Below are 23,733 nucleotides of genomic sequence, written 5' to 3'. Positions count from 1 at the left end.
AATTAGACTGCAAAAATAATTATAAGAAGAATGTGAATCTGTGTCTCTTCCGTGGTAGAGCCTAGACTGGCACTACAAGTGGAAGTTGGCCCCAAATCCCACAAAGGTACCATGCAAAAATCCTACTATGCCAACTAGAATTGCGTACCCAAAGGGCTTGCACAATTTAATAAATAGTGACAGAACAAATGAGAGTTCATTTCTCAGGGAGCTCACCTGAATCTGAGAAGCAGTGCTTCTCTACTCCTCTGGGCAGGGTCAGTCCCCAAATATATGAAGCCCCCTCCTAAGGCAATGAACATCTATCTGAATTTTGTATGAAGGAAGAGATGGAAGATTACAAGAAACAGTAAGCACAATTCTGTAGGCCCAGCATAAGATGAGAGGGGGCATATTAGTAGACCCAAATGGGCCTTGAAGCAGATACAAACCCAAGCAGATGCAAAAAAACCAAACCAAAACAAAACAAAACCTCAACGGCCTCCAGTCCATAGTCTACATAAAGCCTTATTGAGAAAAGGCTTAATCTGTTACACGTCATAGCCCTGCTCTGCATTCTGGAAGAAACACAGGAAGAACATCAGTCTCCCCGGCTGTGTCTTTGCAAACATATCTAGCACAGCAGCATAGGAAGCTACCTTATACAAAGTCAGACTATCCAGTTTAGCATTGTCTACACTGACCGGCAGCATCTCTCTGGGGTCTCAGACAAGGGTCTTTCCTATCTGGAGATGCCAGAAATTGAAGATGTGTCCTCTTGCATGCAAAGCAAGTGCTCTACCACTAAGCTATCGCCCTTTGGTAGAAATGGGCCCATTATTTAACTTGAATCACAGTGCCATGGGTTGCCTCTTGCAGCACCTCACCACAGCCCACTGTAAAGCAAACATGTTTCTTTATGCCCTGACCCCTTGGGACTAAGTCTCTGACTTTCACAACCCCCAATGGCCCAACAGAACTTTATCTTCCTCCCTTGTCTACACTCTGTTTTTTAGAAGCAAGTGATATGGCTTCCTTACTTCTTTTAATTCACTTCTATGGGTATCATTGTAATGGCACAAAGTCACCTGAGTCTACCTTTTGAGACTAGGAATGGATCCTATTGCCAATATCTACATCTTGAGACAAATGGGCCACACATATAGTATCTCTCCCCTACTGTGCTTTGCAAATTTCAATTCAAAGGCTGTGTTTTTTAACAACTCTGTGTTTGGCAACAGCCACATGATCACACAACTGCAACTAACAGGTTCTACTGTTTCCATTTACAGCAAGAATGGAGAACTGCAGGCCTGGGGGCAGAATGTGGCCCTACAACACCTCTCTATCTGGCCCTTGTATCTTTCCCCAGACAATGCTTCTCAATGCAGCTTTGTCTGGCTAGAAAGCGTCCTTGAACTGTGGTCATAAATCTTGCTTGGCTGAATAGTGGCTATGTGCATGGGTGGGTGGGTGGGTGCAAAACCCTTGTGACTTTTGTGTGGCTGGAATGCAGCCTGCTTTAAGAGTCGCATGCATTGTTGCACAAACTTTTGCCTCTGGTCCTTCCCAACCCCCCAGAAATTTGACCATGAGGGAAAGCAGCCCTCAGGCTAAATTAAATAAAAGAAAAATCCTCCACTAATATTTTCTATTATATTTATCTTAGTTAATAAAAGACAACGCTTTCTTATTAATTAGGTTGGTTCCCCTTTAAGGGAATGAGCCTGTGGTCAGCTCTAGAGAAAAACTATAGAACAACACAAAGTGGAAAGGAGAGCTAGTAGTTTCAGTTAAGAGACCCCTGGTTTGCTGCCAAGTTCAGAGATGCTCAAACACAATATAAATAATGCTACTTCATTATTATTATTATTATTATTATTATTATTATTCATTATCTATATAAGGCCATCAATGTGCATGATCCTCTACAAAGTACAAGAAAACAAGCACCTGCCCCACAGAGCTTACAATCTAAAAACAAAAGGTTAGGTCTTACTTTATAGTAGTTGAATGGGTGCCACCCCCTGTGGCTATTTCCCATATTGACACAGAAATGGAGGATACGTGATCTCACCTCTCTCAAATAGTTCCTCCACTCCCCAGAGCAGCATGGGAAGTAGCCATAGGTGAGATGCTACCCGGACAAAAAAGACAGCTCCCCAACCACGTTTCTTGGCTAACGCGGTTCTGCCCTCACAAAGAAGCTCTTGCTGCAACAGCCGTAGTTCTGTGCTCAAGCATTACAGATACTTTTTCCATCAGTCCAAACCCTACTGACCCTCCACTCTTCTGTATCATTCCGGTGGTGGGCCTCTTCCACTCACTGCTGCTATACTTTGAGCTCTACCCGCTGCAGTATTCCAGTCTTTGATTCTTTTTCAAACGAACACAGTGAAGATGATGCTCTTTAAGCCTCGCTATTCTCACCCTGTCAACTTTTAGCCCTGGGCTCCTCAAGAGCTATCTACAACTTGGACAGCAAGAGCTGATCCTGAGAAACTATGTTCTGTCCAATTTTCACTTCTTTCACAGACTCTCATGCTTTTGGGGGGAGGAGCGGGGGGGGGTTGGATTTCATCCACAATTGTTCATATAATCTAGGCTAGGTAAACCAAAATCTATTTGAAGTTGAATCAGGGTTGAAGAGCTGAATAACGAAACACCTGGCGTTGGCCTCCTTCATTCTGTAACCTGCAAATGTCATAAGCCTTTGAATCTTAAGATACTGAGTCTCAAGAAAAGTGGTGTAGAAAAACACACTTGCCATCAGCCCACCGGGTCTTGAGCCAAATATCTCCTGCCTGTCTCTCTTTCCTTAGCATGAAGCAGCTGCGGTGGTGGCCTACCTTGGTGAGAGTCCATTTTGGAGGCAATTCACTTAAGATAATCAGATGCAATAAGAGGAAAGAGCTCTCGTAACCTTGGTATTAAAAGGGGGAGTGGATTTTGGCAAGTGTTACCTTTTATCACCCTGTAGCACTGTAATGGGGCAAGTGTTACCTGCCAAAATGCCATCTCCTTCATATCTATGAAAGGAAGAGGAACCCCATCCTTTGCTGCAACCTGATCATCAGATGGAAAAGCCACAGAGCAGGCTCTGGCACCGCATGTGGCAATGGGGCACGTCATGGCAACCACTGGTGCCAAAGGTTTTATGAACTTTGCTGTAGCCTTGCGATACCTTTCGAGTCCAACCCTTCGCCCCAGTCATGGATGGGTTAATGTTGCACAGGTACAAGCTGGCATGGGATCAGGGAGCAGAAAGAAGGGGGCAGGGTGGGGAAAGGAAGAAGGATGGAGAGGGACAGATGGAGATGGAATTACCACTCACCTTGCATCGGCTTCACTGTAGTATTCCCTGGCAACAATGTCTTCAAAGAGCTCCCCGCCCGTGACCCTGAAATAGAACGCAGACCACAGTTCAAGCAAAGTTTGAAATCTGAAAAAGCGCCCCTTGAGGGCAAACTGCTACAGTCCAGCTGTTCCTGAAAGACCAGAGGAGCTTGCCAGAAGTTTTAATTTTCTAGATCCCTTTTCCGAAACACAGACTTGGGATGAAACTGCCACCTGTTCTGCTGGAGAAATTATCATCGGGGCCACTGACTGTAGTCAGCAGGGCTGGACTCCTGGCAGGGTCCACTGGTGACCTTGGAGTCTCCAGGTCTTCTGTTGTTACTGTCTGTCCTCTCTGAGCAAGCAAACAAGACAGAGGAGGTGTAGCAGCATCCCCCACTTGCCTCCCACTTTCTCTTTGGATAACTTGCCTCCTGATCCGGGCCTAAGGACAAAGGGTTGACGGTGCGGAAGCATTTTGCCCAAAACTCCCCAAACTCTAGAGCCAACCAGTTGCTCATCCATGGCAAAGACCTAGGTGATCTGCTCCTCCCATATACTGCCAACTGAATAGTTTGGCATTTTAAGACACCGAGAAATATAAGCAACGAAGGCAGTGCTGAGAACATTTTGGAAGAGGCAAGTAAGAATGGTGAAAGACAAAAGGGGCACTTATGGCAGGAGTTTGTTACCAGGTTGATTACACAGATCACTGGTCATCAAATTTGGGGTAAGAGGAAGAGGAATGCTTTTAGTTTACAGTACATACTCTCATTTTGAAAATTAAGCACTGGGCAATGTACTCCCTTGTCATCACCCAGGACCATGTGAGCGCCGCTGATTGGGCCTCTTCAAACAAAGAGCACAAGGACCAAAGCATGGAGCAATTTGCTCCATCTGCCTTCCTAAGCTGTGTACTGTTTCATTTCCACGCTGTTGCTGCAGCTCTAAATCTTGTTCTCTCTCCCACCCACACAGAGCTACAGATGTAATGCTTGCAACCCGCTACTTCCCTCTGTGCTGCCAATCACCTGACTACGAGGAGCTCGTGTTGCCTCCTGTGTGAGAGCCAAGAGAACAACACCATGGATTTGCAGGGCAATTTTTTTTTTTGTTATAGCTGCCTCTTCAACTACCACCTCATTCCATTCCCTTCTTCCGTGCAATCCCCCCTCATAATGCAGCAATGTCTGCAAACTGGAGACTACCCCAAAGTAGTTCAGATTCTCTTTCATCTCTCACTTTCGCCTAGATTCTCACCTCTATAGTTAACTTCGGATTTGACATTGCTAATTTGAATGGGAGAAAACTTAAGTCCTCAAGAAGCTTTGACAAGCCATTCTTGAGACTGCCATGGTAATGTGAGAAGTTTTTCTGTATGTCTGTTCAAAAGGAAGAGAATCTAGGAGCAGCTCTGCATATAGATGAATTTATTATAAGAGACACATGTATATAAGCACAATATTATGATATTGTCGCAGTGATGGCTAGCAGGAAGAGGCCTGTGACAAAATGATAATTTGGGAAGCTGCTCAACAAGCTGGAAGGCTACACTGCTTATTATTGAGATATGCTGAGCATCTGCACTTCTCAGATATTTCAGCTGGCTTTAGAGGAGCAAGCTTGAGAAGCCTAATGATGGATATCAGCTCAAATGCACTCAACATTCAGGAGGCCCTTTAAGATGAGGGATGGCTAGCAAGGAAAGAAAAACAGTCAGCTGTAAAAGTATCCTTCATTTTCAGCAAGGCAAACTAGATTTGGAAGCAACTGTCAGCCATAGCACTTGAGCACTGAATTCTTCCACAACCCATGTGGTTCTCCCGATGACAGGGGTGGGGAAACTTTTCAAGTCCGAGGGCCACATTCTTTCTGGGGCAACCTTTTAGGGGCCACCTGCTGGTGGTAGGGGCAAAAGTGGGCCAAGCAATGAACGTGAATTTTACTTATGTACAATAAACTAGTTTCTACACAAACGCTCTACGCTCCATCTGGGCAAGCAAAAAGAAATGTTCTGGCCAGCAAAAACATGTAAAGAGGATACAAAGCAGGTCTAGAGGAGATGGGTGGCCTGGCATAGAGGATGCAGCCTGGGGAGAGTGCCGAGGGCCAGATAAATTGGCATGAAGGGCCGCATTCAGCCCCTGGAACTGAGGCTCCCCATCCTTGAGCTATGAGAAAAACGATCATATGAACCCACTCCGTACTGGAGGCTCACGTTCAATATAAAAAGGTAAAGGGACCCCTGACCATTAGGTCCAGTCGTGACCGACTCTGGGGTTGTGGCGCTCGTCTCGCTTTATTGTCCAAGGGAGCCGGCGTACAGCTTCCGGGTTATGTGGTCAGCACATTCAATACAGAATATCAATAAAGACAGAGCAGGATACAAATAAGGTAGAGGACAGGTATCCAGTGCTTTTTTTCTGGGGGATGGGGGGACGCATACCCCTAAACATTTTGTGAATCTAAGTTTGGCCTCATTGAAGGGCAGTATTTCAATATGAGTCGGAAAATGAGAGAGTACCCCTAAATATTTTTTTTTAGGAAAAAAAGCACTGCAGATATCTAAAACTGTTTCCAGACAATAATTTTAGAGGACAGGTAGATGCAGTGCACATGTTCCAGCAAACAGGTCAAGGGTATGCAAAGGCCAGCACTAGCCCAGCAGGCCGCATGGCCATTGTTACAGTACTGTAATAGCTCAACATGTCTGTTTCACTGGCATCTTGCCCTTCTTGTGAAAGAGATGAGCTGAGTATAAGAATTTGTTGTATGGGTGTGTCCCGAGTAGTGCAAATGCACTTCAGGAATAAGCAGCAGCTACCAACACCACCACTCCATTTGACGCTTGTCCCAGGTTTACTGATTTTCGTGTCTAACAAAAGCTGACCGAGAAAGACCCATGTTGGGCTGCTAGCGTTGTAAGAAAGAATGACTGTGCATTTTACTCAAAAGTAAGTCCCACTGAGTGCCACATGATTTACCCCCCAGTGAATGAGCAGAGAATGCCACCTGAGTGACTCTGTCTAAGAAAGAGGTTATGGAAGAGAATGGAATTAATATTAGCAGAGGTTACAGTGAGGAAGCAAGTGTGGGTTTAAAGTCCCCCACCCCCACCACTCCGGTAATGCTGAGTTCCATGAAAAAAGGGAGCAATCTGTTATCTTTGTTCTTGAATAGCAAGGTATACCGCCCTCCAATGTTTCAAACACCCTCAATGGATGATCAAAGCCTCCCCATTCTGCCCAGCTTTCAGCTTCATTCTGCATATACCAGGAATTGCTTGATATTCACGGAATCAAGTCTTGAGCCTATAAGGTCTCGGAAAGCACATGTAAAACCGTAACAACCCACGCAGCAGCTGGCCCAGTCCACAGCTGGGTCCTCAAGTGTCCTTTGCCATGTGGCCCGGGGGATGTAAACCTGCATTTTACTTTCAATCCTCCCGCTGCAGGCAAGGGACATACCAAGGTCTGTGTGACTCCAGCGAAAGACAAGCAGGAGCTGCACTGACTCAGAGAAGAGCTAAATATAGCTCACTGCCTAACTGGAGCTGTCAGGGAAGGGGAGAGGATGAGATCACCAGCTTCTATATCTGGAATGAAGTGAGAGGCAGCCGAGCAAAGCACACAATGTCTCCACAAGCCCCCAGACACTTTGCAAAGGCAGTCGGCACAGGACATGGCCTACAGCCATCCTGACAAAAGGAATGGGAAGAAGGACAGGCCAACATCGCTGTCTGGAGCCCTGGAGCCAACAGAGCCTTTAAAACTGATGCGGGTCTTAGTGGGCATGTCTCTGGCTAAGCAGCTGTTTAGCTACTCTGGGCATAGTGTGTCAGGGGCACTGAGTCACCCCCATCATTCTGATATCCTTCCTCCTTCTCATCACCCTCCCCTTCGTGCTAATGGAATAGCTGCAGCTGCAGCCTTCTTCTCCACCCCCCTCCCCGTGAGGATGCCACAGCCTGCTCAATTCCCCTAGCAGCACACAAAATTTATTCAGAATTATAACTGTATAATTCTGTATACCTGTATAATCCTTCAGTATACCTGAAGGAGTGTCTCCAGCCCCATCGTTCTACCCGGACACTGAGATCCAGCACCGAGGGCCTTCTGGCGGTTCCCTCACTGCGAGAGGCGAAGTTACAGGGAACCAGGCAGAGGGCCTTCTCGGTAGTGGAGCCCGTCCTGTGGAATGCCCTCCCATCAGATGTCAAAGAAATAAACAACAATTGGACTTTTAGAAGACATCTGAAGGCAGCCCTGTTTAGGGAAGCTTTTAATACAGGATGAATCATTGTATTTTAATATTCTGCTGGAAGCCGGCCAGAGTGGCTGGGAAAACCCAGCCAGATGGGCGGGGTATAAATTTTATTATTATTATTATTATTATTATTATTATTATTATTATTATTATTATTCAGGGGAGGTGGGAAACTATCCACAGTGTGCCACCAGGAAGGGGACAATCAGTGGCAACTATGATGCTGTGCTGGAGAAGTGGCGGGAGGGGAGGTTAGTATTTTAAAGCAGAGAAATTCCAAGTTAAGTTCAGTAGGGGTCTGGGTGAGCTACTGGGCAGGGACCTCAAGTGCAAGAATAGAGCATATAGTGATACAGTCACAAGGGATTTCCTACTTACAGATCAAAGACGAGGTAGTGGAAGCCTTCCTCAGATATGCTATCATGGAGGCGAACTGCAAAGGAACACAAAACGATACATTACATACCTGCAATTTTCCTCCTCTGCCTTAAAACATACATTACACAAAGTACATAATAAGGTCTCACAGGCACACAGCCCATGCATAGCTGCAAGGCGGCAGTGTGATGAGGCCCAGGTAACGGGCCCTTCATCTGAACATAACTGTGAGGATTATCTCAAAGCATTTAGATCACTTAGAATGCAAGATCTTCCTTTCCACAGGCTCCTTCCCCTATCCAGCATATTGCTGCCACACTGCCTTGACCTACCAAGTCCCCAGGAGCACAGATTTATAATACAGGGGGAGAGGGAGAAAACAGACTGGGATATACTAGTAGATTGGTTTTCAGTAAATCAGCAAGGATTTCTGACTCCAAATTGTTTAACAACAGGAACAACAAAATCACACACACACTTAAGAGTTCAGACAACACTTGGATAATCAGGAACGGATATTTATGTGAAATGAAGGGCTGTGGTCTCAGTTCATTTCTAGTACTCAAAACAAATTGCAATCTCCAATGCAATTCCTGATCTACAGCAGGCACTTGCCTGCCCATAAACCTGTTTCTGAGCCAAACTTCTGCAAACCAGCTGGGCAAAAATTAGGTAATAAGTTAAGAAGATAAGACAAGATTTTTAGAATGTATTTATAATGTTGTACTGTTTTAGTGTTGTTAGCCGCCCTGAGCCCGGCTTCGGCTGGGGAGGGCGGGATATAAATAAAATTTATTATTATTATTATTAAGACTTCCTGGATTAGACTAAATACTCATCTAACCCAGTATTCTGCTTCCGGCAGTAGCCATCCAGATGGTTAGGAGGAGTTTCTAAGCGCAGCCTGCTCTTTGTATCCAGTATACGGTCATCACTGCACCTGAACACTGGAAATTCCATTTTCAGTAGAACCATCATTGTTTGTGTGTAAGAGCTGATATACCAGGCTCTTGGGCCATGGGGCTTACAGTCTAAAAGCGATGCAGGAAAACAACAGATCAGGGAGTGGGGGCTGAAGGGAGGAGTAGGGAGGAGTAGGCAGAGGGAAAATGCATGCATATTTCAATTACATGTACTTTGACTTGGTTACAATAAGGCAGCCTTCCCTCTGGATGTTTTGGGCTACAACTTCCATCAGCACTAGCCAGTGGGGCTAACAATCGAGGATTATGTAAGTTCAGAACATCTGGGGGTCACCAGGTTGTGGAAGGCAGTATGGAAGAAGGGCTACAGAAATGAAGGAGCAGCAATTCCAGAGGGATCAGGGAAAGGGAAGCAGAGGTTGGGCTGGGGGGGCAAGAAATAGGAAAGAGGGAGAGGACAGGTGGCTGCCAGAATGCTTGCAATGGGTGTCTCAAGCACAATCAGGAGTTCAAGCTGTCAGTTATCTCCCTTGAGAGTCTGGTTGGCACGCCTGCTTGGTGGGAACAAACCCAACTCAATTAAAATTCATTTATCAAGAAAGCCACGTAAAAGGTGCATAAGGTTACAGGACAATCTAAAATTTGGAGACAGGAGTCCAAAATATTTTCTATGGAGACACACTAAAAGGTTTAGAAAACAGCTGGGTGCTTGTTTGTTTTCTAAACACAAGAAAACCATTCAACCATCTATGATGAAATTAAAATATGTCCAAGGTACTGAAGAATACATATTTTAGCAGTATAATAATGCCACTAAAACTTATGCCAGCTTAAAAATAAATAAATCTCTCGGTCATATGTTTATTTGAATGTTTGAAGTAGAAAATATTGTAGAAGATCTACAAATCTCCCATAGTACTGAAACACCTCAATAGGATGTACGGTAAGTCTCTAAACCTACATTTCCGTTCCGCAAACAAATAATAATAATAATCCATTATAAGCTAACAAAGTGGCCATGTTTGCATGTCATAGTCTGAAATGAGAAGCAGGCTGCTACATACTGCTCATATTGGACCTGCGGCTATTCTTCCCTTTAACAAGCTGAGAATAGGCAGAAAATGGTGCTGGCTTACAGGTGAATCAATGCTCATGGTTTGTTTCCCTCCATGCAAACATTGAGATGAAGCCAAGAAAAAACCTTTACTTCCTCTAAAGGTTTGGAGAGAAATTACAAGCACTGGTTCACATTTAAGACTAAACCATTGCTGTGGTCCCCCCCCCCCCCTTTCTGGTTCAGGAAAAAGAGGAGCAAGATAAACACAATTTGAGCAATATGCACCAGCACGTCCACAATAACCCATAGTTTTTTTCTGGCGCAAGTTTCCTATAAGTGCCAATCATCACGAAAAGTAATTTCTGGCTGAACATAGAGGGACACTTAATTTTTTCCTTAATAAACACACAGCGCATCCAAATCTGCCACCCTGGGCTCCTTCAGGAGGAAGGGTGGGTTATAAATGGAATTATTATTATTGTCAGGGCCTAGGTTAAAAATGGAATGGTAGAGCAAACAAGCTCACATACTAACTAGTGGAATGAATAATAGCAATACAGTAGTCTCCCCTACGACATAGATCTAGTTATCCACAATCCAGGTATGGAACTGTTTCTTTTGGTCTCTACTAATGCTGATTTATTTATTCATTCATTCATTCATTCTCCCAAAGGCCCAGAGGTACATTTGAAAAGACTTTACTGTAGCAAGAGAACTGGTGTGAAAATAGCGGCACTGATGGAGCTGAAACATTATTAGAGGAATTAGATGTTTTATGGCCCCTCTAGAACAGAGATCTGGATACAGGGTTTCTATATATCTATATAATGGGACTGTCTTATTGCATATTTTAATTATGGATGTTTATGTTTTAATGGGATTGTTTTCTCTGATTGTGTGAACATGTGTCTGAGTGAAAGAGGAAGACAGTTTGTGTGCCTGCGTGTCTGGCGAGTGTCTGCGGTGTACAAGAGAGTACACATGAGCATATACAGGTGCCATCCCTACCCCTGGTATGTGGCCTTTGCAGAGATGGCTGAGTGGCTTATATATGTGTGTCTTAGTTTACAAAAATACATGCATTGTCTCTTTTCAAGTTGCATTTTCTACAGATCAGTTTCATTTGTTGTGAGACATTCGTGTTACATACACTGTTAGGTTAGGAAGAAAAGAGGGGGAAAGAGGGGAGGGGAGAATGGTGAGTGGGGTGGGGTCGAGTGGCAATGCTTCTATTCTGCTACTTAGTGTATGTACGCGGTTTTGAGTCAGCGTCACTTGTGTGAGTTCTCTTACTATTCGCTTGTTGTATTTTCTTGGTGGTGAGAGAAGTTGTGGGTGGCCTAGGGTGTGGTTGGTTGTCTTTGGTTGGCTGTAGTGAGATTTATTTTTGTGTGTGAGTGGGGTGTGTGTGTGTGTGTGTTTGGATCAGGTTAGCCAGATTGATTCACATGCTGTCGGCGGATTCTTGTTGTCTTGTTGGACTGTGTATGTGATAAAGGGTGAAGGTGTCTTCTTATATTTGTCCCCATGTCAGTTTCAGTTTATTGGTTAGTTTTTCTAATAAGGCTGTTTCCCATACTATTTGATACCTTTGGTCCATGCTTACTCCTGACAGGTCTTTCCAGTGTCTGGCTATTATGCTTCTGGCTGCTGGGAGTAGGTGGGTTATGAGCTTTTTGTGATGTGAGTGGGCATTATTATTTTGGAAGATGTTCAGTAGAGGAGTGGCTTATTTATGTTTGTGTCATTGGTGTTCATACTTGTAAACTGCTTAGAAGTCTCTATGCACTAAGAGGTACAGTGGTGCCTCGCAAGACGAAATTAATCCGTTCCGCGAGTCTCTTCGTCTTGCAGTTTTTTCGTCTTGCGAAGCACGGCTATTAGCGGCTTAGCGGCTATTAACGGCTTAGCGGCTTAGCAGCTTTAAGAAAAAGGAAACAAACTCGCAAGAACTCGCAAGACGTTTCGTCTTGCGAAGCAAGCCCACAGGGAAATTCGTCTTGCAGAACGACTCAAAAAACGGAAAACCCTTTCGTCTAGCGAGTTTTTCGTCTTGCGAGGCATTCGTCTTGCGGGGCACCACTGTATAGAAATAAATACAGTCATACCTCTTGTTACATTCGGTTCAGGTTACATCTTTTCAGGTTGCATCCTGCGAAAGGGTTACTTCCGGGTTTCGCCACTCGCACATGCACTCAAAATGATGTCACGTGCATGTGCAGAAGCGGTGAATCGCGACCCGCGCAGACGCAGGTTGCATTCTGCTCATGTTGCGAACGGGGCTCCGGAACTGATCCTGTTCGCAACCAGAGATACCACTGTACATTTATTGTCATCTTCTTCTTCCACCTGCCTTGCCCCACCCCCTGGCCCTGGGAGTCCTCATAAGGAAGCTGGTCCTGGAGGAAGAACTGTGAGGGGAGGAGACTTCATCAGGCAAGGACTTCTTCCACCTGCCTTGCCCCACCCTCCAGTCTATGTTTCTCAATTTGTATTGTATTATTTTATGCACTGTAGCTTGCCGTTGTTTTATTGATTGTAATTTCGAAATTATTTATTGTAATTGTTAAGAGTGGGTTTCTGTTTAATTTTTATATGCTGATATTATTATTCTATACTATTCTAATGACTGTTGAATGTTAGCTTTAAAATAAGCAATCTACATCAAATAAAGTATGTTTTATTATCACATTTTTGTATTGCATTAGATTGTTATAAGGTGTACATTGTTTGTTTCTTCAGCTTGTAAACCGCCTTGAGTATTGTAAGATAGAAAGGTGGTATACAAATTAAAAGTGATGATGATGATGATGATGATGATGATCATCTGCACTCCTTAGATGTTCAGCCCTGGGTATGTAGGTTAGATAGAAGGGGAGCCCCAGACGGATGAAATTGATGGACTATGCAGAACTGGATATATTAACAGGAAGGATTTGAAACCTGCGGGACCAGAGATTCTTAGAAGGCTGGAGTAAATATACGAACTATTTGAAAAGCAATTGTAATGAACAGATTACGCTAGTAGGACTGCAAGAAGTTTTGTAAGGAGGACTATCTGAAATATTGCAAGAAAGACTATGAGGAGAATTATTAGTTAATGATAATTAAGAGTAATAGAGAAATTAAGAAATGCAGAATAAGTGATAAAGAACGGGAAATCATCAGAGGCGTTGACAGAAGTCTAAAACATTGTATAAGATAAGAAGTTATGTTATATGATTGTTGGAAATGATATGTTAAAAAAACTAATAAAAGTGTGTGTGTGTGTGTGTGTGTGTGTGTGTGTGTGTGTGTGTAGATAATGATAGATGATGATGATAGATAGATAGATAGATAGATAGATAGATAGATAGATAGATAGATGATAGATAGATGATAGATAGATAGATAGATGATAGATAGATAGATAGATAGATAGATGATAGAGATAGATAGATGATAGATAGATAGATAGATAGATAGATAGATAGATAGATAGATAGATAGATAGATGATAGATATAGATAGATAGATAGATAGATGATAGATAGATAGATAGATAGATAGATAGATAGATAGATAGATAGATAGATAGATGATAGATAGATGATAGATAGATAGATAGATAGATAGATAGATGATAGGAAGCCCCAGAAAACATTTCAGCACAGGGTCCCTTGCACAAGGAAACCGCCCCATTACACTTCCTTCCTTTATGTCGTGAAAACAGAAATGTCAGATCCATTGAAATGGAACATGAACATGAGATGCAGAAAGATTTTGCTGCCTAAAGGGAACGAACAAATGATGCCCCCCTCCCTCAGTTAAGTTGCCTTGAACCCAAGTCTGACTAAGATATTTTGGCACCTGCGGCAGAAAGTCCAGCAAGTGTCTCTCCCTGGGAGTAAAAACATAATCATAGTAAATTAAATAGCTAAGATTTTACTGCCTTTTCATTATACCCAAAATCAGTTGCCTTAGGCAACTCTCTCACTCTGCTTACTGATGGGACTGACCCTGCATAGATGTGAAGCTCTCTTACGTCATTCAAAGAGAAAGGGGAGCAGGAAATATTGCATAAAATGAATGAAGCCCTTTTTCTTCTCAGAGTTGTGGGTATCTTTTCAGACTGAAGCGCTTTAATGTTAGATTGAACTTCCCTGCAAAGTGGAACTGGCATGAGAAAATGTGTGTGGTGCTAAATATCCTTTCCGCTCTCCTCGAAAGGTCAAGATCCAGCCCTCCTTAAGGGAAACAAAATTCATAGGCTTTTGAGACCTGGTTCTTTTTCTGTGCTTCAAGACATGTTGTTCCTCACCAGAACAAGGCTAATTAAACAAAAAGGAGGGGGAGGAATTATTTGCAAATGAAATACCACATCTCCAAAAGTTCTTTGCAGATGAGGAGAAAACATCTAGCATGACAAACAAATACAGGGCCAATGCTTATAAATAGGATTTGATTCTGCCAAAATATGACTACTACTCAGTCTCTGCATTGAAATTCATGCAGGATGATGCCTCAGTTTGAGGGCCAGATCCCACAAAAGAACTGCACCAAGAGAGCAAATCCAAGAGAGTGTAGAATATCTACAGCACAGATTTAACACTTATTCAATAGTCATTCCTTTCCCACAGGGAATCCTGGGAAATGTGTGAGAAGGGCTAGGGACCTTGAACAGAGAGCACCCTCACCAAAGTACAATTTCCAGGGTACTTTGGAGGAAACAAATTTACAGATGTGTGTTTCTACTGCAGAGATGACTGGACAGCAGGCATTCCTAAGAGATGGGATACTCAAGTGAGCCTAATTCACACCACCGAAGGAAAACCTGAATGCAGAGCATTTAGGGAGAAAGAGTGGCAATATTCTACAGAAAAGGGACGCGGGTGGCGCTGTGGGTTAAACCAAAGAGCCTAGGACTTGCCAATCAGAAGGTCGGCGGTTCAAATCCACGCGCCAGTGAGCTCCTGTTGCTCGGTCCCTGCTCCTGCTAACCTAGCCTAGCAGTTCAAAAGCACGTCAAAGTGCAAGTAGATAAATAGGTACTGCTCTGGTGGGAAGGTAAATGGCATTTCCATGTGCTGCTCTGGTTCTCCAGAAGTGGCTTAGTCATGCTGGCCACATGACCCGGAAGCTGTACGTTGGCTCCCTCGGCCAATAAAGCGAGATGAGTGCTGCAACCCGAGTCAGCCACAACTGGACCTAATGGGTCCCTTTACCTTTTCTACAGAAAGAGCTCACTATTTGTAGTGTGCAACCTATATGAATGGCAAACTCGTTCTCTGAGTGTCATTCTTTCTGTAGCCAAAACGGCACCATCCACATACAAAAGCAAATATAGGCAGGCTTGGGGAAGGTTTGCAGAAGAAAAAGTAGACTCTGGGAAAGGGATCTAGAAACAGCTCAGTGAGGGCTTGGCATACTCAGTAGCCACGGAAAGCTGACTTTGGTGGAGGGGGAGAGAAAAGGGCGCAGTTGGTTAGCTGGCACCCTCAGTAGAAGTCCACATTCCAACATTTTGTTACAGGTCCAATTGCTCTTTCGTAAGTATCATACTAACTCGGCAATAATATTCAGTAAACTTACTCAATAAGACAATATAGCATTAAGTCCACAGGACAGGAGAACATTATGTGCAGGAGACTGAACGCAGCATTATACTTCCCTCCCTGAAATGTCTTCACTTTGTTTTTACTGCAAACAAACTGGAGGTTAAAAAAGCACTCCCTAGGATCAAACAAAACCAGCTGGTTTGCCTAGCTGCATGAATGTGTCATCATGCTAAAGAAAAAGAAGGGAGTTAAGCCACATGGACACAGTGTTTGCTTTAACCTCATGGTCAGCAAAACACTAAGCATTGCCCCACTGACGCTCAGCACTACCAATCAACACAAAATGTAAGGCGCATACTTTTGTATTATACTGTAGATGGAGATTCTGGCTCCTGTTTTGCATCACTGAATGACTGTAAGTGATCAAGAAAGAGTTGTCACTTCTCCTAGCAACTGTTTGCACCTTCTTATGGAAGCCTGCCTCACTTTACCACAGGGCTTCAAATAATTAGCTGGTGATATATGCCTAATAGCTTCCTTAAATCCTTTAGAACAATCCCATAGTGAAGCACAAGATCCCCGCATCATGCACAGAAAACGGATGTCTCCGTATGGACACATGCATCTTCCTTTCGCAAACTCCCCACTGCACAAAGCCCATGTACATCCTGCACACCTCACCAAGACTTCCACGCCGTGGCATCTGCTCCAGCTCCATTATATAACAAACTGGTTTTTCATTTTTCTTTTGCACTTGTGTCTGTCTCTAAACCTACCTAGAAGGTGCCCATGACGACATTGTTTCCATAGAAACTAATGTACTTCAAAGGGAGAAAAACAGAGGACTAAAAAAAGGACCAAAAAAAAAAGGGGGGGGGGATTCAAACAAAATGACTGGAATAAACAGACTGCACACTGGAGCGGGTGAGAGGGGTGTCATAGTCTTAATTAGCCAGTTGTTTGAGAAGGAAAGACCTGCCTAACATGCTGCTTACTGAAACTCTTGCTCTATCATCTTTGCTGATGTCAGCAACTGCAGTGGGCTTGCAAGATTACCTAGGGGTGCATTGAAACCAGCAGGGTTGAGGGGGTGTGGGATTGAGCAATCAGTTGTGCAACAAGAATGTTCAATCCACAACCCATACCAGCAGTTGTTGCTAGTTTTTTATTCCTCAAATTTTATTTCCCACTCAGGTTGGTGTATGTAGATGTGATTACTCCATGTTTACCCTCCTAACAACCTTGTGGAGTAGGCTAGGCTGAGAAAAAGAGGCTCAACCACAATTTGACCCTGACTTGATATTATGGTTTATTAACTCACTGTGGTTTGTATACACCATCAGTAGCTTCGCCAAGTTTCTGCAGCCGTGTCAAAATTCCTCACAGGGCAAATGATATTAATGCAAAACTATCCATGTTTTGTGACTAAAATAAGAGTAGGGATCAAGAACCTGTTGCCCTCCAAATGCCGCTGGATTTAAACTCCAATCATCCCTGACCATTGACAATACTAGCTGGGGCTGATGGGACACTTGTTTCCATGCCTGAAATAAAGCAAGTGATGTAGGTGGAAAAGCATACTTTTGAATTACATCAGTGCAGAGAACAGGGGCAAGGAAAAAGTAGTATCCCATTGGTGGGGGTATAACTTTTGGGACTGGCAGCCATATCCTCCACTTACTCAAAAAACTAGTTGTTGAGTAAAGATTTATCCCAGTCACGGGATCTGGATGTTCTAACTGCTGAATTTGGATTTTGCAAATGTAGATTGCTAGAATCTGGAGCACTGGAAGTGATGGTAGTTTGGAAAGGATTGGATATGCCATGTCTGCAATGAGAGAAACATGCTGCACAGATCTGCTGGAACGGGTTCTGGACAACTGCCTTCTCAACCTGAGTTATATATATATATATATGAACACAAAACAGGCAAGTATTGTCAACCCTGGCAAACTCTTCTTCTAAAGCGAGAAACTCTCCCCACCTCCATTTATCCCCTCCAAGACAGATACTTACCGATGTTGGAATGCTTCAGGAGACGGCAAATTCGAGCTTCTCGCTCCAACTTCTGATGATCTGAAGAAAAATAAAGAGCAAACACTCTTGAGCATGCCATCCAAGTTAGCTTATTCTGAGAGTCTGTCCCTTAGTTCTGGCCAACATCTCAAATGCAGAGGCTAGCATTTCCCTGATATTAGACCCGATCTACACATTACAGATAGTAGTATTCTACTTCACACTGAAGATGGGGGCCATGTTTTTAAATGCCCCCCACTAATTAAACACACACACACACACACACACACAACTCCTTACAGGTTAAAAATAAACATGCCAAAAATAAACATTCTAGCCAGTTGCATAGCATGGGTTGCCAACAAGACCAAGTATTCTGCCGCTCTTTGGCGAAAAAACCTCCAAACACACAAATGCATACTCCATGCATCTCTCCATACAGGGGGTGGGGTTATTAAGAGAGCCAGGCACAAAGTTCCAGTCATGGTGCTTCTCTGACAAAAAGTGCCAAGGGCCTTTTTCTGGTTGCGGTGCTGGGAGGTGGCTGGATGGTGGGGGGAGAGGCGGGTTTAGGAGTTAAGTGGCAACCCACCTCCACAAGAGGGTGCGAAAAGAGAAGAGGAAGAAAAAAAGGGGGGGATTCCTTTCACAAAGATTGTTTCAGAGTTCACTCATCCTATCTAATTTGAACCAAACATGTATGTGACATGTTGTTAAAACATTACAGTATTTGATAAATTAGCCATCTCTTTAAAAGAATACAATTCTACAACTAATACAAAGACATTCCAGATACCATCAGCTTCTATCATGTTGTCCCTTAGCTGTTTTTCCCCCCAACTAAAATGTTGAACTCTTTTTTCATTCAGAGGGGGAAAAGAGCAATGGGATACGGCAGAGGCTTATAGAACTATGAACAGGCTTGAGAAAGCAAAGAAAGATAAATTATTCTCTCACTTCCTTAATGCACTTGTATTCAAGATCATTTAGTTGCTAAAATTCATTGTAGTGAGTTCAATAGAAACCAAAGGATATACCTTGGAAAAACACATAGTTAACATGGTTTTTTGCCATGGGATGTTGTGTTGACCATTACTCATTCATCCTCTGAGGCAGAAGCAAGGTGCTACCTTTCTACATAGAAATCTGACCCTAAACTTGTAACAAAACGGCCCTAGTGTGTTAAAACCATCTCTGCAGACAACTGTTTTGACTGCAAGCCTGTAGGTAGGACTTCATTTTTTAATGTTTAAGTGGAAGAAAATGCATGCATATAGAGGATTAACTGAGTTACGCTATGATCATAATTATAATCATCATCAGTATCATTATTATTATTTATGAGTCACCTCTCATTCAAGGCAATTTACTATTGCACAATAAACACAACTAAAAGCGGCTTTTAAAATAATATCAAAACAACCTAAAATTGGTTTTAAAACAATACAAATAAAAACCCAAGGCAAAGACCAAAATGTTCATTCATTCATCTGGAAAAGTTTATTGAAACCAAAATATCTTCAAATGTTGCCGGAAACTACAGGTAGTGAGTGCCTTGCATCTCAATAGAGATGATGTTCGCCAAACTGTAATGATGAATGAGGTAGTGAAGTTTGGTTATCATGAATCAAGTGGAGCATGACTGAAAGAGCACTCATTTCCCCAGAGGTGGAAAGGGGTGCTTGGGGTCCATCCAACCAGTTATATATCAGTTTTGAAACTGCACAAACCTAAAAATGACTTATAATTTATAAGGGGTAATGGGGAGAATAAGGGAGGACAAAAAGTAAGTGAAGAGCATGAGAATATAAGGAGTTTTGCTGGACTGAACCAGAGGCCTATGTAGCTCAGCATTCTGCTTTCAGCAACCACACTCTCCTACAAATGGCAAGAGACTTATACATGGTCGTGGCATAAACCTAAGGAACTGTGTTCCATGGTAAGTCACACCACACTCAACGGGGTGCAAAGCAGACAAAATGTAGTCTCTTCTCTTCCTAACCATCTACCAATTTCCTGGCAGAAATTAGCTTAAATGTCCAGGAAAATCTGGAAGTATGGCAGCCCATGTCAGCATTGTCGTTTTAGCCAATTTCCCACAGAAATAGCTCCAAAACGTCCAATATCTTTGTGATTTTGCAAAAATACCCAAAAACAACAACTTTGCCAGAAACAAAAAAGCTCAACAACTTTTCTGTCTGGATTTCTTTTTCACTTTTCGAAAACCCAAACCAATGTGCTTGTTTCGTCTGCCGAACACCCCGTCCTTATTCAAACTTCTGTGAAGAGCCCTGTATTATGACTTCTGCACTCGAGTTGTTTGTATATTTGCATAATTTATTCCAAGGAAGATGGCTGAGCTTCCTTGATGCAGGGAACATGCAGTGCTGTTTATACCGTTTACCAACCACCTCCTGGTCTGAGTCAGAACTTGGATGAAAACTGCCAGGCCTTGAAGAAAATGGAAAGGCCCACCAAGTGCTTGGCAACAGTTGCCTAACCCTTCCTGCAACCATCCAAGCATCTACCTACGGACTTTTACTCCTTACTTCCCAGCCACATACCAAGCCAACCTCATGCCCAGTATTTTAACAAAGGATGGCAATATGTAGCACCGGCCCTCCGCTGTAAGCAGGTGGTGCTATGTGCTATGTTAAAAAGCAACTCACCAAATCACATAACTGCAAGGAACAAAAAAAGCCACCTAGTCCACACACTCTGGCACAACATTGGGCCAGTAACCACCAGGCTATGCAGATCAGCCAAAGCAATTCAGGATGCCTTCGGCCTTGCCTTCTATACGGAGGGGTCATAGCTTAGTGGAAAACACATGCGGCCTAGGACCCTCGTACCTACGGGACCGCCTCTCCTGGTATGCCCCACGGAGGACCTTAAGGTCCACAAATAACAACACTTTGGAGGTCCCAGGCCGCAAGGTGGTTAGATTGGCCTTTTCCGTACTGGCCCCAACTTGGTGGAATGCTCTGTCACAAGAGACTAGGGCCCTGCGGGACTTCACATCTTTCCGCAGGGCCTGCAAGACAGAGCTGTTCCGCCTGGCCTTTGGTTTGAACTCAGTCTGACCCTTATGTTTCCCTCCCCTTATGCTTTTGCTTTATGGGCTACTATTAAAATGAGGCTGCGTTTTAAATTGTATTTTAACCTGTATTTTAATAAACTGGTTTTGTTTTGTTGTGTGTGCCCCCCCCCCCCCCCCGGTTATGTTTTATTATAATTTTATTGTTGTTAGCCACCCTGAGCCCGGTTCTGGCTGGGGAGGGCGGGGTATAAATAAATTATTATTATTATTATTATTATTATTATTATTATTATTATTATTATGCTTGCTGTGCAGAAAATCCCAGGTCCAGTCCTGGCTATCAGCTTCCTCCTCCTTAAACTCAGGGTCGCCACTGTAGGGGTCAGCAATGAGGAAGATGGGGACAAAGCTAGAATCAGTTAGCTCTGCCCGTCATTAGCTCTCACCAGCCATCCCTGCACTACTATAGACACCACTAGGCTGAACAAATACTGTGACCCAGTGTATGGCTGCTTCCTACCGTTCCTGTTTAGAGAAAGAAGAGATTCCTGCATAGAGGAACATCTTTGATTGAGATGCAGCAATTTCACTCTGGTAATTTACACTGAGATCCCGATATCCTATGCATAGGCTCCATCTGATACTCATGATGAAATCCCCAAATTTTCAGAACTGGCATTCTGAGTGGCCTATGAAGGAATGTCCAGCAGAGATTTAATGCAAGCCACTCTTCAGCTAAAAAGAAGGGTAGAAAAATACTTTCACACACAGAGAGAGAGGTAGCATACAAAATGCCTTTCTTGAGAGCATTACAGTAATTAAATCCGTGCCAAGCTACTGGAGCTTGCTATCTAGGGAGACCAACTTCACCCCTCTCTCTGATGATCACTGGTTGCATGTGAGGCCCTTCTTTTTTGACTGACCTCTGGATTGTCAGGTTGTTACTTTCATTTCTCAAGCATGCCAGCTTGAAAAAATAAAAACCTGTTGTTTCTGCCTCCTGTACTGTTTTAATTAATAAATTTTATTGTATCATTCTTTTTATTGTTAGATGGTTTAATTGTGTCAGCTGACCTGGATTGCCATCCTTACAAAAAACAAATACATAAATAATAATTAAATGCATTGCCTAAATTGCTACAGCTGTGACCTAGTAATCTGTGTGACTCCCTGATCATCCGATACACAAAAGTATAACCCCGACTCATTCATTCATTCTCATCTCATTGCCGACTTTTACTTAATTCTTTGCCTTCCCACGTAATCTGATTAAAAACAGAACACTGTAACAACAGGGTCATAATTATTAAGCCTCATTTTCTGTCCACGGTTGTGTACTACCCATCTGTTCTTCAAAATGTTCAGTTATTAATTTTATTTTTAGTTGTAAATCTTTTCCTTAATTTCTATTATTTGTTGTTGTTATTATTATAGATTGGAGTCCTCAACCTTTTAGGGCTTGGGGTGCATTTGAAAATTTAAGAAGTTGTTTTGGGCACCACAAAATACCCATTTCAACAAAAGAAAAACTGGCAAGACTCCGAACTTCCCCCAAAAGGCAAAACCACCAAGCAAAAAGAACACAGACAAAAAAGAGAGAGCAGGCAAACCTCTCAGACAAACAAAACTCTTCTTAAAGGGGTGAGGGAGCTTGACAGGCACCCAAGGGGACACCTGTGGCCACCAAGATGCCCATAGGCACAATGCTGGGAACTATGGTTATATACAGTGGTGCCTCGCAAGACGAAATTAATCCGTTCCGCGAGTCTCTTCGTCTTGCGGTTTTTTCGTCTTGCAAAGCACGGCTATTAGCGGCTTAGCGGCTATTAGCGGCTTAGCGGCTATTAGCGGCTTAGTGGCTATTAACGGCTTAGCGGCTTTAAGAAAAAGGAAACAAACTCGCAAGAACTCGCAAGACGTTTCGTCTTGCGAAGCAAGCCCATAGGGAAATTCGTCTTGCGGAACGACTCAAAAAACGGAAGGCCCTTTCGTCTAGTGAGTTTTTCGTCTTGCGAGGCATTCGTCTTGCGGGGCACCACTGTATAATGAAAAAGTAAATACTGATAGGAAACTTTGCAAAAAAAATACCTAGGAAAAATATAATTCATATATCGATAAGCAATCGAAATAAGGTAATCAATAAAAACAAACTTTCCACCTACATGATGGACCTGTCCAATAGTATCACCTGCCCCCCACAACCCTATCTGAATGGGGATCCAACTGCATCCACTTGTGAACTTCTCCAACTTCAGTCCCATAGGCAGACACCAAAGCTTTAAAGCTGCACCAAGAAGAACAGAAATCTTATGCTGTTTAACATAAATGACTCCAAAGGGTAGTGCAGCCCCAGAATAGTTATTGCTCCCACAAATGCTCACCTAGCTTTCAGACACAGTTTACTGAGGCCATATTTGGCAGGTATTCAATCCTTGCTCCCCCAATAACGGCCTTTACCTATTCCTTCTGGAGTCACCACCGCAGCTTAGGCAAACAGAACTTAAGTACTTTGTGCTTGGGACCAGAACATTTTCTGGCATATAAGTTTAAATAGGAAGACAAAGAACAACAGCAAACCCACAGAGGCTGATACATTTCCATTTCTTAAGCTTCTAGTTTAATCCATTTGTTACTTTAAACCACATGGCGGCACTGCTCATCTAGCAATCTAACCAGCACTTCTTTGGAAGCATCTTTGTCAAAGTTATCTCCACCCCTAAAAGCTGAGCCATTTTGTTTGTTGTTCTCTCCAAATAAGATGTCTGCTATTTCTTTCTTTCATCTCTACTGAACCTTTAAATATTTCCTACACGAATAAAGCCTTCAAACTCCAGAAACTGTAAGTGAACTTTTCAATCCAATTCACTCAAGCTGCAAGGTCTGCTAGCAGGTTATGGGCCCAGGCAATGATTTGGAACCCTAAGCAGAGTTTCCAAAAGCTCCCCTTCCAAAAGCGTTTCTGTCCCAGATACAGTTCTCCAATGAGAAAGCCAGCAAGAAGAGGAGTGGATTTCAAGGGACGCAAAGAGAAGGGGCTGCAGTGGAAAGATTGGAGTGGAAAGATTGGAGCTAGAAAGAAAGAGCAGGCTGCAAGGAACAAAGGAAGGGACAGACAAAAGCAGGAGACAGTTTTGCATTGCTGAGAACTGAAAGTTGCAGAGAGATAGAGAACAATGGCTGGAATGTATGCAAATGCAGTAA

At 43.2% G+C, this 23,733-nt stretch overlaps 1 protein-coding gene across 21 annotated transcripts in view; it reads right to left on the bottom strand.

Annotated features, from left to right (window-relative positions):
• The window catches only part of CAMK2B (calcium/calmodulin dependent protein kinase II beta), a 217,973-nt gene that overhangs the window by 87,420 nt on the left and 106,820 nt on the right, over positions 1–23,733 (bottom strand). For all 21 annotated transcript variants that reach the window (XM_077919873.1, XM_077919880.1, XM_077919875.1 and 18 more), the window contains exons 3-5: positions 17,493–17,552; positions 7,960–8,014; positions 3,314–3,379 (exon numbers count right to left, since the gene is read on the bottom strand). In XM_077919873.1, coding sequence (XP_077775999.1) covers positions 3,314–3,379; positions 7,960–8,014; positions 17,493–17,552 — 181 coding nt within the window. The remainder of the gene's footprint in view (positions 1–3,313; positions 3,380–7,959; positions 8,015–17,492; positions 17,553–23,733) is intronic.

The sequence above is a fragment of the Podarcis muralis genome, chromosome 15, assembly GCF_964188315.1.
Source record: "Podarcis muralis chromosome 15, rPodMur119.hap1.1, whole genome shotgun sequence".
Taxonomy (NCBI): domain Eukaryota; kingdom Metazoa; phylum Chordata; class Lepidosauria; order Squamata; family Lacertidae; genus Podarcis; species Podarcis muralis.
Note: the sequence above shows the minus strand (reverse complement) of the source record. Positions and strands in the feature narration are given on the sequence as shown.